Below are 18,688 nucleotides of genomic sequence, written 5' to 3'. Positions count from 1 at the left end.
GCTAGGCAGGGCCCTCAGTCCTTTGCTGCTTACAGGTACAGGCAGACATTAGGCACGGCACTAGCGTAAGGGACAGATGATTTTCCCAGCACATCCTCCACCTTGTATTTAAATATATACAGATACTATACACTTTTTCTCCCTTTCAGCTGCCTATTGGTGTATGCAGTGCAGTAACACAAAAGCCTTGCAATAAATGTATCAAATGTAAGGACAATGTGCTACTGAGCATTATCAAAGCACAGATTCTCCACGTTATGTCAGCAACACACCTTGTTCTTCCTCTGGAGGAGACCTTGATATCCTTCTGGGAGGACTCATCATCTGATTTCATGTCATCTGATGAGGGAGGTTCATGGATATTTTCATCCTTCTCCTTATGTTCAGACTTGATTTCTGTTGGACCTATAGCCACAGACTGGCTCTGTAAGCCACCTGACAGGGCTGCAAGCAAGCAGAGAGCAGAGTGAGTGTTACAGCACTGAAACTCTGCCCAGGACCTCAGCAGAGAATGGCACTGAGGGGCCAGGGCTGAGACAACAGGAAGAACTAACAGAAACAAGAAATCCTGCTAACACTGCTGCACTTGGACATGTGTCATGGGTTATAAAGCAATCACAGCTCACAGAGCAGCTTGACTGGTAGCAGCTTAGTCTAAGGAAAACACTGTTTGAGACAAAAGGACATTGAGTGAAGTAAGGAAATCTGCACCTGATGTCTGGGCTGCAAACTGAAGGGCAAAGCTGCACTGACATCAAGTTTAGGGTTTAGGCTGAATGTGCAACACCCCCTAAATGGTGCTAGCATGCCAATAAAAGGAGCTGACTTCTGTTTTCTGCAGTTTACTTCTTCAGCTAAAAATGGAAGGAACTGTAAACACGGGTGTGGAATGACCTCCTTCCCTTGGCTGTGCTGAACTCTGCTCTCAGCCCACTCCACAGCTCTCCTGGCAAATGGGAAACTGGGAAATGGCTGCAGCTCTGCAAGTGCATCATGGCCCCTTAAGCTGGAGGAACGTGGCTGTAATGCAGCCTTCTCTTGAACTTATACTGGGATAATTGAGGGATGCCCTCAAAATTGTTGCAGGAATCCCTAACAGTGGCGGTATATCAGACCTGTTATTAATTTTTATTTTTCAACATTATCTATGCCCCTATCCCTTGCACTGATGACATTTTACCAAGATCTACAGCTTCACTGGCTCTGAACTACTGCAGACCCTGTCCAGCATTTAAGCCTGGAAAGTTACCTCTGTAGCTGTCTTGTGTTTTATGATTTAGTTCTGTGCTCTGAGCAGAAACTGTACTGGGAAGAACTGAATGGTTGCTGTTGAGGCTGACACCTTCTTCCCGGTGAGTCCCAACCTAAAGCAAGGCAAAGCAAAGATTTCACATTAAAGATGTGATTCAAAGAAATAGTCCAAAACCAGAAGTTTAAAACTGGAAGTATTTGCTGGATTAGAGACCCAAGTTTAAATTCTTGCTGAAAAAAGGAAAGATTTAGTTGGTAGATGCTGTTACACTGAAACACTTGATTAGACCTTACCGTGTCTCAAGCAGTGACCAACCCTATTTGGAATAAAATAATCCAGGTATCTAACTATTATTATCACCTATTTTTCATCTATTCCTTCATAATACATCATGATTTAATTTCTGAGCAGCAAGCATTGAGATGAAGAGTCTTGAAAAATTCTAATTTTGCATAAACTTGAATGAATGATACTTATGTGAGACAGCTTTGAGTATGCATACCTAACTTGAAGAGGCAACTTGTTAAAAAACTGCTGCTCAATACAGAATACTGTCATCAACTTCTATTAAAAATATATTTGGTAGAGAAAAAGGGATAAAGATACACTGCCTGTATTTAAATAATTTCCATTTAAAGCTTTTGATTTCTAAAGGCACAAAAGTTCTTAAACATTTATAGTATAACCAACATAATACAATTAAACAGTTAAAAATGAACAAAGACGAGGGATTCTACTATTATTTGTATAGTTACAAAAACTGGCTACAGATGAAGCTTTTTATTGGAACAGTAGCAAACATGTCAACTAGAAGATTAAGCCTTTAATTAAATAGGTTTATTGCCTGGAGTTACACATGAGAACCACTGTTTTTCAATAAATCCTTCAATCCTAGTAAACTGCTGAGCTTTGAATCCCTCTTGAGTAATTAATGCAGCTTTTACCTTTCATGTCTTAGTATGGGTTTTACCCAGAGAGAGATAAATACCCTTATGCAAGTTTATCCTTTGTTTAATATACACTTGTTCCTGTAAGCTAATGCATAGGAACAAAAAAAGAAAGGGGGAACCCCCCCTCCCCAACAACCCACAACTAATATCAGGTCATTCCGGGCTGCTATTTGTATCTATTGTTCTGCAGAAAATCTCCTCTTGTATACTGTGGGATATCTGTTGCTATTTCAAGTATATTTTATCTTCCTCTGCGTGTAATAGGCTTTGTTTGTGAGAAGTTCTACTCTGGATCGTCAGCCCTGCAAGCTCCTGCAAGAGTCATGAACTCGCTGGGAGGAAGGAGCTGAGCCTGGCTCTTTCAGCCTCAGAGACAACAATCTTTACAACTGGAACATGAAGCTCATTCTCACTCAGAACTTTTCAAAACTGAGTCTTTTCCTAATTCTGCCTTGCAGGTTGTGTGTTTAATTTTCTCCTTCTGGTCATGCTTAGTCCTAACACTTGAGGGTGCTTTTATTTAAGCTACAGACTATTAATTGTTTCAGGGCCAGGTTTGTTCCAAAATCTACTTCTTAAAAAAGGCAAAAATTTCTTAAAGCTGTGTACAAACACAGCAGCTGTCAGAACCCTGGCAGAACTTTCAAATCTAGAGCTAATCTAAAGGCAAGAGATTAGCAAGTCAGTTCTGATAAAGGCAGAGAATAGATAAGAAATAAAACCTGAATTCAAGTCCATGTTCCAAACCTTTAAAACCAAGATGTACAAATTAAAAGCATACAATTTAGATTAACAGGATTTACACAGAAATCTTAAGATCTAAAATGCTACCAAACTGACCATAACAGTGATTTTTATCTGTGATCTATGATATACCAGAAAATCCAATCTGGCAAACAAAAAACCCCAAACGACATGACTTGCTCAAAGTCACTGCATCCCATGTGGAGGCAAAAAGCTCTGTTTGCTACAGTAACAACTGATCGGTGGCTACTTCAAGCTAACCAAGATTCAAGTATTTTAAACACAGAGTTCGAAAATTTGGTTTTCTTTCCTTTCCCTGGACTCGAACTGCATAGAGAAAGGGCTCTCCCATCTGCATTTCAATGGAGCACAACCTCGGGCTTCCTTTAAGTCTTCTGAAAGGCGTCCGGGGCCATCAGCTCCGCGGCGCTCGGAACAAACGAGCTCTCGACGTGTTTTATCGCTATTATTTATTTGTAAGCGATTCCCAGTCAGGCGCTTTCCTAGCGCCAAGGGCCAGCTCCGGGGGCAGGAGCCGCCGGCGGGTGCCGCGGTGCGGGAATCGCGGCGCTGCGGCGGCTCCCGAGCGCTCCCCATTTCCATACAGCTGCCCCGGCCGGCAGCGCGGGCTGTGCGGGGCACCGGCCCTCGGAGCGCCGGCCCGCGGCACTCGCGGCAGCTCATCCCCAGAGCAAACTCACTCGGAGCGAATCCATTCTCTCCGGCGCTAATCCAGCCTTGTTTCCACCGTCTCTCCTCCCTAGCAAAGCTCGAAGCTTTCCAGGCACACAAAATGGGAGACAAACGGAAGGCCGGGCTCTGCCACACCGCAGGCAGAGAACACACAGAAAGCGGGAGCACAGCGGTGAGGAGCGACCGGCGCGGGATCTGCTGTGAGCAGTGACCAGAACAAACCCCACACTGGGGATGTGCTGTGAGCAGTGACCAGAGCAAACCCCACACTGGGGATGTGCTGTGAGCAGTGACCAGGGCAAACCCCGCACTCGGGATCTGCTGTGAGCAGTGACCAGGGCAAACCCCGCACTCGGGATCTGCTGTGAGCAGTGACCAGAGCAAACCCCGCACTCGGGATCTGCTGTGAGCAGTGACCAGGGCAAACCCCGCACTCGGGATCCGCTGTGAGCAGTGACCAGAACAAACCCCGCACTCGGGATCCACTGTGAGCAGTGACCAGGGCAAACCCCGCACTCGGGATCCGCTGTGAGCAGTGACCAGGGCAAACCCCGCACTGGGGATGTGCTGTGAGCAGTGACCAGAGCAAACCCCGCACTCGGGATCTGCTGTGAGCAGTGACCAGAGCAAACCCCGCACTCGGGATCCACTGTGAGCAGTGACCAGAACAAACCCCGCACTCGGGATGTGCTGTGAGCAGTGACCAGGGCAAACCCCGCACTCGGGATCTGCTGTGAGCAGTGACCAGGGCAAACCCCGCACTCGGGATCTGCTGTGAGCAGTGACCAGGGCAAACCCCGCACTCGGGATCTGCTGTGAGCAGTGACCAGGGCAGGCACCACCACGCTCGGGAAGTGCTGTGCAGGCACCCTCTCGGTACCAACACGCTCCCATCACTGCCCTTTGCCTGCTTCCTCCACACAATGTCAACCCATCCAGTACAATCACAAAAAACTTACCCCTCAGTAACCCCAGGTTGAGAAAAACAACAGTCCTGTTACAAGACTGTATGTTGTTGTAATTTACCAGGTCAGCTGTATTCATTTTTATGCATTTCAAGACTTGTACACACTGCAGCCCAACTGACACTTGCAAACTAAAAAAACTCCAAACCTGAGGGCAGAACATATTTCGGTTGATTTAAGTGGTAACATTTGGGATCTGAAACCAGAAAACCAGTTAAGTATTTTAGGCAACTAAATAAAAACTAGACAAATCATGGGCAGTGATGACACACAACTGCATGTAGGAGAACCGAGAGTGACACGTGGGGAAAGGACATCTCTGTCCTGTTAATACTGGTTCTGCATCTCACACTTTAGTCTGATTATTCATTTTTATTTTAGCACAGATAGCTTTTGAGAACTGGAAAACAAAAATACCACTCTTGGTCTGAGTCTTTGAACTTTTCAAGCCCTGCTAGCCGGTCAGTTTGGCTATGGTCATTAAAACCATTTTAGGCAAGGTGTGCATAATTAAGGCAATGAAAAGGGCTTTGTAATCAAGAATTTTACACTTCAGACAGCTCAGAGTTGTTCAGTGGGAGCACAATCTCTACAGGGAAACAGCAACTCTGGAAAGGTTTGAGCAAGAGCAGAGGTTGGTGTTGGCAAAGCTGCTTAACTGGCCTTTCATGCTTCTACTGCAGCAGCACAGGGCACAAAGAGGGAGATCACCAATTTTCTTAGATTCCTGTTATACCTGAAAAAACCCTCTGACTTAAAGATTGAGTTTCATCCTTAACTGAGTTTCCAGGCCTTTTATTTATTTATTTTTAATCAGTTCAGGCTGTTCTTTTTCCATTGTATTACAACGACAAATAAAAAGCAGCTTGAATAAGAACAAAAAGTATTACTTCTTAACTTTTCAATAATACATGAAATAAAATACAAATCAACTTCAAAGGCCAGTTAGCAAATATTTGATGAGTTTGAGATATTAAAAATCTATTTGAATAAGTCTAATGGCCAGCCCAGCTAAAAAGAAAACAAGACCATTCAGAGCAAGCAGGAAATGAAGTCAACTAGAGTTGTAAAATAAATCTGGCTCAAAAATTAAGCAAATGTTAAAATAAAACCATGCCTGGTTACACTAATTACATAAAAAGGAGTTAAATTACTCATTTCCTAGCTCCTTCTGCCAAGATCATCATCTTCAAGGGAAATTAAATTTATTTTTTTTCCTACTTTTTTTTTAAGAGCAAAAATGTTTTGTGCAAAGATCCCACTCTCCTTCAACAAGGAAGTTTCATTTAGTGCTGAATTCCAACGAACATTTCTTCACCCTATGTCAAACAAAACTTCAAAAATAGGTAATCACCATTATCAATGTTGACATTTCTCACTATGTTAGCCCAATACTCATTATTTTCTTAAAATTTACTGGATGTCATCTCAAGTAAAGCAGTATTTAAATCCGGAATGAAGGCTGGATCTTCCAGTTCAGGTCGCGTGTCAAATCCTCTGCTCTCCTACTAACTATTTAAAAAGAACACCAACCTCACAGTAAATAAGAGTTTGAAATGAACTGGTTATTGAAGAAGAATTCCCCCTGATACTCGGGGAGCATTACTGCAATGCAGTCATCACCAATGAAGCCCTCAGTCTGCAGCACAGCCAGATGTGGCAGCCCTGCTCTGTACCTATTTCAGGACTCCATGCTCAGCCACGCTGAGCTCCTGCAATTGCCAATGATGTCAAAGGGCACTCTTTGGGGACTGGGCAAGACCACAACTGCATGCCTTCTGTTGGAGCCAATTATTCTGATGTAACAAAATTAAGGTTAATCCAAGACATTCTTTAGCTGACTCACTTTACAAGGCAAAACTGATCTGCAAGCTTGTTTCACCAAGTGAGGATGAAACGTACAGGCAAATTTTTTTTGTTTTCTTAATTTAAATTTATTTCTAACAGACAAGCTTCTGTCAGTCAAATAATTAGATGATAAATTAGGTCTGTATTACATTTAAGTTGCACAACTACATTAAACTAGAGAAGATCAAGGAACTTCTGTCCATTTTGGAGAGTCATTTTCCACTGTCTCTTATTTTAATAAAAATTGAGCTGATAAAATATTTATTGTAACTGATTTAAAAGAGAAACTGAGATTTTTAGGTACAATTTGGCACTATCTGGATATATTTGACTGTGTCTGGCTTAGCAGTATCAGAAGGTTCCTCAAGTCACAGAAAAAAATTGTCACTGCAGTTTCAGTCACTCACTTTACACCACATCAAGAGCAGAGGGGGAAAAAGTTTTCTTTTGTAGGACTAAATTTCAGTCTACCCTAGAACATGGTAGAACTTTAACAACATTCTTTAAATATTAAATCTCTGTAGGTACTGTGAAAAAATTCAAAAGTAGTTATGCATCACTTCTTTCATTACTAAAAGTAACTGTGAACTTGTATAGAAAGCTGAAGTTGGATGTGCATTTGGAAAGTACCCCCTCCCCAAAGCCCCCAAACCCACGCAGCTTATAGAAAGCAAGCAGTTCTTTTTGATGTTTACTGCAGTGGTCCTGAAATTAATATAAATGGATGTGTGACGTGCGAATGGGAGAGCCTGGAACTAATTCTGTTTTATAGAATACAAACCCTTCAGCAATTGGGGTACCTAATTATTTTGATGATAGGTGAAATTTTGCCTTGATCACACAGTACCCAGCTGTGAATCTGTTTTATAACAGAAAATTTCACAGCATGTAACTGGTCTTTAAAATTACGCTGTAAACATGCAAACACATGGCACCACTAAAACAAGCATGTTTTTAAAAGCTCTTTTTCCTTTAAGCATTTTTGAGAAGGGTGGAATGAAAAGGAAGAAAAAGGGAAGTGAGCAATGCTACAAATAGATTTGTTTACTGTGTAATGCTTTTAGCATATTTCTGATCTATAAAAAGCTCGACTACATTTTTTCGGAACAGTTCACATTTTTAAAAAAACAAAAAGAGATGGATTGAATTATTTCACCCTTCTTGGGGATTAATCTGAAAGTAGTTTCCTTTTCATTGTTACTTACACTACAGCTGTGCTCAAACTCCTTTTCGTTTAGAAAAAAAGTTTAAATTTTGAGCCTGCGCACACTATGGTTCCACATTCCAACAGCTTCCTCCCAGTCCTCTGCCAGCATCTGCTATTGAAGACTAGTTCCAATTTACAATAAACAGCTTTTCCAGACCAGAACACTTGAAATTCAGTCCTTCTCGACTGCTTTTCCCATTCAATCTCCCTATTCACTATTTCAAGGAGAAAATGGTTCTGCCAATTATTACACATCTGGAAAAAATGCATGTATAAGCTGAAACGCTCTCAGCAGAAAGTTTCAGCTTTCTGCATATGGTCACAGCAGGATTTTATGGGCCACTGACCAGGCCAAAGTCTAAGTTTTCCTATCTTTTTCCTCCCCCTCATTTCTGCCCACCCCCACTCCAACATTCTAATTGGAAACCCATAGCAGGTGCAAGCTGTCTGCCATCTTGTCCTCCACAAGAATCTCAAGTGGTTTCTTCCTGATAAATATGAGTCTTCCAGCCCAGCTCTGCCTCTGCAGGCTCTACAATAGTTTCAATGCATGGAGTTGCTTTGCATAAACAGACACATATTTTATAACATCATTACCATGGATGCTTGTCTGCTGGCTGTTACAAGGCTGGACGCTCCATAGTTTGAGTTCAGGCTTCCAATTGGCCCATTGTGGGATGGTCCCAACAAACTATGGATATCTCCATGGGCAGCTGACAGGCTGGTGGAAGGCCCCACGGCGTGGTTCCGCAGCACGTGGATGGCATCGTCCAGTCTGTCCAAGCGATCCTCCATCCGGGACTGCTGCAAGAGGGACAGGAACAGCCATTACTGAATAAATTCCCAGGCTCTCCCACCACAACACAGTCTAGCTTGGAGGTATTAAAGATAGAAGATGAAATGTGGTATCAAAATAGTATCAAAAGACTTGGAGAACACCTACCAGCACTACAAACAAACAGGAAAAAGAAAATATTATCTGGAGATTTTGCTCAAGATAGCATTCATTCCACAAATAGGTGGCAGCTTTGAAAGTGAAGCTTATTATAAGGTTAATGTTACTCAGCTGCTATTATATTGCATGAAAAGAAAAAAAGGAATTGCTACAAAATAAGCTAATGCAGGACAAGAAAGAATGATCATAAAATCAGCCTCACCATGCTGGAAACAATTAAGAGAGGCAGTGGTTTTTTGAGAATCTGCATTACAAAAGAAAAAACTGGACGAAACTTCAAGTTATCATTTTTTAAAATAGACCTTCAAACAGATTAGGTATTTCAGAAATAAAAGTGAGTTGTGTTACTGTTGAAGTCTGCCTTAAAATTACTTTCTTTTAATTACTTTCTTTTATTAAAAGGAATACCAAAAAAAAAAAAAACCCAAAGCAAAACCAATTCTGACATTGCAGCTCTAGAAACTGAAATAGCAGGATGTTGGAGTCAAAAGATGGGTCACACACTACGCTATTTTAAGTTTTTAACGGGGAATCCGAAGGAAGCGTTAATTGAAACACAAAAAGGCACCATCTAAAGTGAAATAGTACCTCACAGACATCCTTTAAGAAGGACATTGCATCTTGCAAATGCTCGTGAAGTTGCTGTTCAACTCGATTTTTCTGGCAAAGTCAAGACAGAACAGGAAGCAAAGCACAGGTTAAGATTAATTCAAAAAAGAGGTGAGGAAACAGCTGATGTGCATGTCAGCAATAAATTGTTAGTCAAGTTAATGCAACAGAGATCTGATTATATTAAGATAAGAAAAGGCTAATATTTAACACTGCAGTTATGTTAGGAGTCTAAGATGTACATAACCATTATATTTAATTGCAAAAATATTGAAGAAAAGAAATCTGATTTAACTTGTAATTTATTCTTGTTAGACAGAAAAAAATAGAAATTACATCTGTGGAAACTAGAAATATTAAGCAACTAATCAAAACCTTCCCTCAAATTTTCCCTGTTTCCTTCTCAATATTGTATCGGAAATGTAAGAAGGAAGTCAGTAAGTGAAATCCTCTGCTGAATCCTCAAAAGAAGAAAATTTACAATGCTGTAGATTACTGCCTGTGTGTTTTTCTGTAACATGTTTAATTAATAAATGAACATTCCTGACAACAAATAATAATTACAAATAAAATGTATTAATACTTTAATAACAGTGTAATGCAAACAAGCCCTAGAGACAGCCATTTGAGGGAGAGGGGGGAAGGACAAGTAAATGCGGAGGCATGAAGTCTTTATCTTTCTCCAGACTGAACTTTAGATAAGAATTAGCTATGGATTTGTGAAAAGGTACCAGAATCTCATAACAGCGCTTTAGCACCAGCTGTCCTCAGCACAGAAGCCTGATGCCCAAGGAACAGATGGTGAAAGACACACCCTGCACGTCTTATATTGTTCAACTGAACAGGCCATTTGTTAGCAAAGAATTCATTTGTAATGCTATCCTACTGTTTCCTTTAATGATATGCAGGATTTATACAAAACCAAGCCTTCAACTCCTAAGTAAAAAGTACTATGTTGCTTTCACCAATTCTTACCAAGGAGTGTAGAGAGTTTTCATAGCTGGGAGATGAGGGGGCTTGTCCTCCACTCCTCGACCACTGACTGGCACCTGTCAAAATTGTCTAGGTTAGTGCACAGATTTACACAGCAGAAGTGGGAAGCAGAGACTGTATTTCTCAACATAATTAAACCCAACATATTCTGCATAAAGGTAAGCTAACATATGGGTATACAAAGGAGGACAAATTCCTTCATTCTGCCTTAGTGAGGGATAATTTTCATATCCTGGCATCTGCAGGGTTAGATCGCCGTCAGTGACAAAAGCGGGGGACATCGTCTGAGTACTTCAACATTAAGAAGTGGACTAAGTACAAACACACCATATTTGAAATACCTGTCTCTGCCTGGGTCACCAAAAAAGACCTGCTGAATTCTTCTTCAGATTCTGTTCAGTATATGAAGGTGCATTTTTTATATTGTTAAAATACACAACAAAAATATTTAAAGTCATCAAATAGGCACCAAGTTAAGGAGAACTGGAGAACCATTTTTATAACACCTCTCTACTAAACACAAAAACTTAAAACTGGATCTAAAAGCTTTATCTAGTCAAGTTGTATACCACACCATTTTAGATTTAGAAGAGTAAAAATATATCTAAGTCAATCCCATTTGGTATTTCAGATATACTAAGGTAAATCACAGCAGAAGAATCATTGATTGTGCAACAAATTGACAATTAAATTAATATTACCTATATACTTCAAATTCAAAAACATAGCCATTCTAATCTGACATAAATATACCTAATTATCATGTAAATTTTTTAAATAATTAGATGTGAAATGCAATAACTAATAAAGCAGTACTTTTAACACAAAGCCTGAAGTAGTACAGCATGCATTTTTCTCACCAACTTATAATGCATCTTTTATAAAGATACTACATGAAATTCTATGGCCATTAGAGACAGCTTCCTTTCAGCCATACAAATGTAATAATAAAGCAATTACATTAATAAATTATGGATATACAATCCAACGCAGCTCATTAAAGGAAGAGCCTGTGGGCTTGTTCTTTCAATAACAGCCAGAGCTGTGCGTCTGGAAAACTGGGAAAAGGTTTAATAACATTACAGTTCCTTTGTTCAGAGAGCTGCAAGTAGTTACCTTTTAAAGACAAGGTTTTATTTAACAAAAAGAGTACAGCTTGCACAGCTATTAAAATACCTAAATATTTCCTTTCTAATTAAAAAATAATAAAAATCTCCTATTTCATGCAAGTCCAGAGCTGCCATAATTGTGCTGGAATTCTCTTTTAAAATACAAAGAATTCAGTGAGTAAGTTTATAATTACCAACTTTCACTTCACACAGCTACTCTGGGTCTGGACTTGTAGTCTCCGTCTGCATTGCTCTCATTCCTGAACTTGGGAATAATGCTTGGAGTCCCACTTATTTTTGCATAACCATTAATGAAAAAACTATGGAGCATTTTGGTTCAGCATAATGTTCAAATTTTTCCTTGCTCAGAACTCCATTTTTAGAGACAGGACTGTGGTCAGGAGCACTGCTGCTATCAGAACTCAGAGTAGCACTCCCTGCAGCACAGCAGCAGCTCAGGATTAAGCAGGAAGGTGGCCAGGTGAGCAGCAAGCAGACTGAAAAAGCCCGTGCACCTCCTCTGTTTGTTTGGGGGCTTTAACTGAAGAAAGTCCTATTTCTGTAGTGTAAGCCCAGAACAAAACTGTGAGTGGCTTATCTCATGAAGGAGACAAAAAGAAAAGATGGGAGGGAACAACCAACCCAACTGTGACCTGCAGCTTTCAGTGACACCTCGGCACCGCCGGGGCTCCTCCCGAGCGGTGGCACTCTGCCTCCATGGCTGCATGTTGCCAGATGGCACCGATTTCCTGCTTGCCTCATTCCACTCCCCCTCCTAGAAGTTTGTGCATGAAATCCACCAATTATGTTAAAAAGCATCCTGGCACCACAAGCCCTGCAATTAACAACTGCAGCTTTTAGGGCAGCACCAACACAGCAGCATTAAAAAACAAATAAGCCAGGCAAGTGTTAGGATTTACAGGGGTCACCGACAGCAATCACTGCAGTATTGTTCTTACCCCCAGTCTCCCCAACACTAATCCTCTGGCTCCCCTTTCAAATGTACTCAGAGCTGCAGAGGGCTGGCTCTGCACCCTCAGAACCCACCAAACCTCCTGCATGCCTCTGATCCTGCAGAAGGATTCTTAAAATACCGAGGCTCCCACCATTCAGATCCCTATATAAACTTCACATGCGTGTACACAATCACTAAAACTATGCAAGATGCTCAGCTCTGGGCATGTTTATGTAAAATTAGAAATTAAATGAGGGCAGGGCAGGCGAGACACGCACTATTGTCTCATAATACTTGGGGGTTTTCATCAAGTTGTTCTCCAAGCTTTTACTTAACTGAATTAAAAAACGTCATTAATCCTCATTCAGCAACAGAAGAGCCAGAGTCAGTCATGAGCTTATGAACCCCAAGGTCTCATGACGTTGGTATCTGTCAGTGCTCTCCCTGGTAAACACAGTACTCCTACCCTAACTCACAATTAAAGCATGGGCAAATTATGACTTAAGCAATCTGTAATATTATGAATGCTAACTAAACAAATACCTAACTGCAAAAGGGGAAAATGACAACGAAGGCTAAAATGCTCCAAAATATATTATTTCGGTACACATAAAACATTTGTTTTATCTGCAATAACTTTTTGGGTCAAGACAGAAAATGGCTACCAGGAGTATAAATAGCAATAAATGCAGTAGTAATTACTTCACATTGTGCTTCACCGTGTTCTTAGTGACTCATCTGGGAATAAAGATAAAAGTCCAGATTCATAAATGAAGGTAATTAACTACTGGAGCAATTTACCAAAGGCTTGATAAATTCTGTATCACTGGAATTAAAGGGGATGGGAGGGTATAAATGTGAAGCAGATGCTAAGTTTGAGCCTGAAAAGGATTTCAGTATTATTTGCTCATGTCTACTACTGTCTTAACGATCAGAATCCAGAATAAGGAACATTAAGTGCAAATTTTGTACATTTCATACAGGTTGCAACAGGCAAAGACAACAAGAGCAAAAGAAAAACACAAATTTTAGTGACCTCAAATTTATATTCTAAGCTCAGAAATTAGCTAGTGCTTTCACACTTACAAAACGAGGTGCAGTATCTCATTAGGCAACTCCTGAAAAAAACCTCTTTGGGATCTTTATAATTTTAAATACTTGGAAATGTCAGAACTTCTTTCTTCCAGCCACAAAATATTTTCAATACTTGCTTTGATGTTAAAAAGAAAATAATAATAATTTTCTGGTCTGATCTGCCTTTTCAGTACAACAGAATACACAAAACATTTTTGTCAACTGTAATCACTAAATCAAAAATCCCATTAATCCCATCATTACTCAATTCAACATGGATTATTCAATAGAAAAGAAATGCCTAAAGCAGCTGCTCAGGTAAGCCATGTCAGATATTCATTAATCCATTACATCCACAGAAAACCAGAGCAGTGTCCATTAAACAGGAGTGAAGCATGAATGATGGAGGCTTTGAGTGACACTGCATATAAAGATATGCATATTCACAGCCATATGATTATGACTGCATTTTGCATGCAATACCTTTACTAATTTATTCATCTAGATTACAAAAACATTCAGCTAAACTCATTCTGTACCCTTTCCACCTAAGGTAATTTTATTGTTTTGTAAGAAGCACAACATTTACAAAAAAGTGACCAATAGCCAGAAGCTTGCGGGGATATATTAAACAACGGAGAACATGGAAACAGACTGTTGTATAAATGTTAAATAATTTAACAAATTGCACTATAGGAAAGAACAGGGTTAAAGTTACATCATCTTACTTGTAATTCTAGTTCTTTGTTAAACAACAAATTTAAGTCAATGGAGCTTTCACAGTCCTCTCTATATGGAGAACAGCTGTTCAACTTTTACTAGACAGCTGAGGCCACAGTGTCTGTGAAAGCTGCACTAGCACTAATAGCTGTAGGCAGCTGCCCACAGTTCATCTCCACACTGGAATGCTTCTTCCCACATTCACACTACAAACGCACAAAGCACAGGTGACAGAGGTGCCTGCAATACACAGCATTTCTTTTTGAAAATGCCAGAAATTCTTCTCCCATAGAATGAAAACATTCATGAAATATATGAATGAAAAGCTATCTTGTGTACAAGTTGGATAGTCTCATAGCCTACTATATTTTCATTAGAGGGAACACACATCTGCTGTGTTTGTCACCGAAAGCTGACGCAGAGCTTTAACATATAGCTTTAAAAAAACCCAAATCAAATCAAATCACTCTTCTTTCTCTCAGCAGTGCAAATCCGTAAAGATATCTTTATAGCCCTCATATATATGGTCAGTTAATGCTTCCAAACATTATTTTAATTTGCTAATTTTCAAAGCAAGTTGCCAGGACTCAAGTGAGTCCCCCTACCAAAATGTCTATGAATCTGGATTTATAAATCTTCTTTTGTACAATGGAAAAACAACCAAAATGCACAAGCAGTTATGCAAGGAAGTTAATGCTGATTTCCAACAGGACATTTTCAAAACCACAAACAAGGTACTGACAAATGGCCAGTCTCTACCTGTAAGAGGCGATGGTGACCCAACTGGTGTTGATGGATTCGATGGAAAACTACTGCTGGTATGATCAGGAGAATAAATCTGATGACAGACAAAGAGATTATATATCAATATATGTTATAATACACAGGAAAAATGCTGTTAGGATTCTTTTTCATGTTTTAATTGTCACTCTTGATTCTGGATTGATAAAAAATGCAATTTGATCCTTCAATCATAGCTCTGCTTTATTACACTCAAGGCTCTAAAAATGTCCAAAGAACTTTCATTTTCAAGCAGCTGTCCAAATAAGCACAGTCTGTATTTCACAGTGACACAAGTATAACTGACCTTCCTGCTCATTTAAGAGCAGCAGAAATTACAGCCTTTTTGTCTCTGCAGGGGAACGATTCACGTAAGAGATTACAGTACACAGCTAATTATATCAAACAAAACTTCAAGAAAATGCCAATGAATAATGACTTTCCAAACATTAGACGGAGATTTTTAGCAGTCAACACATGTTATCTGCTAAAAATTAATCCTTCACAAAACACCAAGAAAGCATTCAGGCTCTCTTGTTATTGGTAACTACCAAACAAAAAAACCTTGAAATTTTGTTCCTCTTGCAATGTATTGCAGCACATAACAGGCTTCTCTCTTATTTCAGTATCAATTGGCCTCTAGAGATACTAAACTTACAACAATTCTTTTCTTGCTAATAATTAAATTAAAAACTATCGGTAAAAATAGAAGACATAATGCTTAAAGCTTTAATTAAAAATTAAAATCTCAAGACACTGGGAAAATTCATTTTATGAAGGGAATTTAATAGATTTAGAGGCTGACTATGGACTTCAGAACATATTTTTATAGGTCATCAGTTCAAACCTGTTTTACTTGAGCAGAGACCAGGATTTGTTAGTCATCAGATGGCAGTTAAAAAAATCTTCACTGGCAGTGTGGTTGATGTCTCTTCACACAGACAATATGACATTTCAGCATTTAGCTGACAATAACTTCATTAAGTTCCATATTGTATTTTCTGAACTGACAAAACCAGGACCTGATAGACCACATGCTCCTTCCTGGTATATTGTACTTTTCCATTAGAAAAGACCATCAGTTCCCTAATGGAAATGCTTCCTCCTTTTCATACATGCTAGAAAGGAAATATATTTAGAACAAACTACCTCATACTACCGGAGGAAATTCATGCATTGTACATCAGCATAAAAATAAATCTTGGGTGTCAGTGTAAGAACTGCAGAGAGTTTCAGACAGATAAGATACAGAAAATTAAAATAAAGTCAAAGGCTACAAAGTTTTCTTTGAAACTGCTCATTTTCCACAGGCGTACCTACCAATTTTATTTTGCTGTATTTTATAACAGGAAAAATCTACAGTCCAGCAAAGCCCCAACTAAAATACGAGGTCAGAATTCATTCTGCATGCAGTCCCTGGCTGCTGTGCTGTTAAATGACCAATGATGAACAACCCTGACACCTTCTGCCAGGCTTAAACGGTAACATGACTCATTTTACTGCAACAAATGAGACTCCTCCTCCTATCAGTCATGGTCCATTCCAATCAGTGGGGTGCCAATATGCCAGGGTCTAATGAAAAGGCTCTTAGACAAAAGCTGCACAATTGAGAGCCTGCAGAGCCAAACCTCGGAGCTGTTAGTCCAATTTTTTAAACACTACAGTGTACATTTCAGTTAGGCTTTGTTATGTTAATGTTATTGAGTCTAAAGCAACAAAGAAACTTAATTCATGAATTACTTTTAGAAGTCAACTTCCCTACATTTTCTTTTCTTTTGTGGAGGGACCAGTGGCTATTTAACTACCGAGACGGTACAAAGGCCTTTACCCCAGTGCTGAGGTAGGAATCAAAACATAAGTTATCACAAAGAGGTCTGATATAATCAACAAAGTTAAACAGTCCTCCTGTTTGATCTCCTCTAAATTAAAGACCAAGTGTTTTGATTTGGCATTAGGCAATGAAATAAACCAGATGTTTCTCCTGCCATATAACCCTCCATGGGCACAATCTTAAAGGGTTATTGTTTGGCAAATGTTCAGGGAAACACATTAGAAATGGCACGAATACCCAGATTTTCTTTTCTTTCTATCTATACTAGTTCATTATCCAAACTAATGCATAATCCACAGGGCTTTGGGAACTTTGTGTAAATACTTTCATGTACAATTCTCTTTCTTGCCTACCCTGAGATTAAGACCACAATTATCCAGGCTTAAACCTAAAATAAAAGAACCTTTGCAAATGTATTATCTGGCCTTACATGTTTAATCACATACTATTCTGTATGGTCTTTAATACCTAAACTGAAGAACAAATGTCGTGTCCTCTGATGTTTCACACATGAAAGGCCTATTGTGAGATGTACATCAACAGAATTTTAGAACTAGAAATTCCTCTCAACAGTTGCAGCAGCAGCATTTAAAGCCAAAACAGAAAGGAACACAGTGGCATCTTAGGGGGAAAAAAAAAAGGCATGACAATTGCAGTATTCGAATAAAACTTTGCTCAAACAGAAAAATATTCTTGATTTCCTAGCTGTCAAAATTCATGTGTGTCAGCTTCACCTGCAGGAGAGCCCAGCTCCCTCCTGGGCCAGCCGCAGCCACGCTCTCGCAGAGGGAGCGCAGGGAGTGTGCTGGGTGCGCGTGCTGCGGGGTGCGGGGGAAGCAGATGGATGAGGCGAGGGATTTGAAGTGTGCAGACTATGGCATGCACTGATAGAGCAGATGGAATGCATCACCATCAGCTATGACAGAAATGATTTATGGAATGACCTGGCTGCTCCTGCCAAGCAACAACACGGGATGACAGAAACAAGTTTCTATGACAACCAGAGCCCACCCACCAGTTAGATTAAACATTTCTGCCCTGACTTCCACTCGCAATATATTTAGTTTTTCCTCAAAACATCAGCCTGGCTTTCTCAGCTAGTGACTTGGACAAAAATACCTGAAAGGATGAGAAAATCATTTAGAAAAGGAGAGCAGCGGAAAATGTCACCAAGTCCCGCAGGTCTAACTGGCCAGCGTGTCAGACTTAACAACGAAATCTTGTTCCGGCTGCAGAACAGCAGACACCCAAATACATCTGCAGAGCAGGGAACAGCCTGCAGTGTGTGAGCACTGCCATTTCTAGCAGGCAAAACGATCCCAGCTCTTTCCTGACAGGTCTCAAACAGACCGAAAGGGAGCGTTAACTGCCCTCTGGACTCCCAAATTATTATCTACTCGCTGAATCCCTGAAAGCAACAGGGACATTTTTCTCCTCAAAGCCAGCAGGTCAGAGTTCTCCTCCCCAATATGGACATTACAGACATTATCAGATCTGGTAATCTTTTAACATATGACCCTCTAAGGGATGGAGGGTAACAGGATCTGCATGAATATGCACATTTGCATTCACTGGTATGAGGTGAGGGATGCAGAAGCCAACACAGGGACGGTCATTCAGGGCTGCAAAGTTTGCTCTAGACAAGAAATACAAAGTGCTTCCCCAACCACCATTCCTAATTCTGAAATTTCTGCTGCTGACTATCAATTACTCTTTTATAAAAAGCACATCTGATTGCACTAATGAAAAAATAATTACTGTATACATGCATATGGAAACAGAACTTACAGTAGATTGAAGATACTTGCTATGTTTTACATTATTCCAACAGGAGTTAAAAGTTTAAATTTATGCATATAAACCATTCTAAAGGCTCCTCCATAAATTATAGCTATACAATACAGCATTCAAAACCTCTCAGTTTTCTAAGGCCACTGAGAAAACATTTTAAACCTTGAGGCAGGATCTGCTCCAAGACTAATGTTAAAAATATTTGACTTCAC

General features: G+C 40.0%; 1 protein-coding gene across 14 annotated transcripts in view; it reads right to left on the bottom strand.

Moving 5' to 3' along the window:
* Positions 1-18,688, bottom strand: part of TCF12 (transcription factor 12) — a 160,901-nt gene that overhangs the window by 7,815 nt on the left and 134,398 nt on the right. For 8 of the 14 annotated variants that reach the window (XM_071441604.1, XM_071441607.1, XM_071441611.1 and 5 more), the window contains 6 exons: positions 14,834-14,912; positions 10,199-10,272; positions 9,203-9,274; positions 8,257-8,463; positions 1,250-1,364; positions 273-444 (listed from right to left, as the gene is read on the bottom strand). In XM_071441604.1, the coding sequence (XP_071297705.1) occupies positions 273-444; positions 1,250-1,364; positions 8,257-8,463; positions 9,203-9,274; positions 10,199-10,272; positions 14,834-14,912 (719 nt within the window). The remainder of the gene's footprint in view (positions 1-272; positions 445-1,249; positions 1,365-8,256; positions 8,464-9,202; positions 9,275-10,198; positions 10,273-14,833; positions 14,913-18,688) is intronic. The other 6 variants (XM_071441608.1, XM_071441610.1, XM_071441618.1 and 3 more) reach the window with 3 other exon arrangements.

This window comes from Agelaius tricolor, unplaced genomic scaffold (genome assembly GCF_023055355.1).
Source record: "Agelaius tricolor isolate 1412-34295 unplaced genomic scaffold, bAgeTri1.0.p SCAF_16, whole genome shotgun sequence".
Taxonomy (NCBI): Eukaryota; Metazoa; Chordata; class Aves; order Passeriformes; family Icteridae; genus Agelaius; species Agelaius tricolor.
This window is presented reverse-complemented; position numbering and strand designations above follow the sequence as displayed.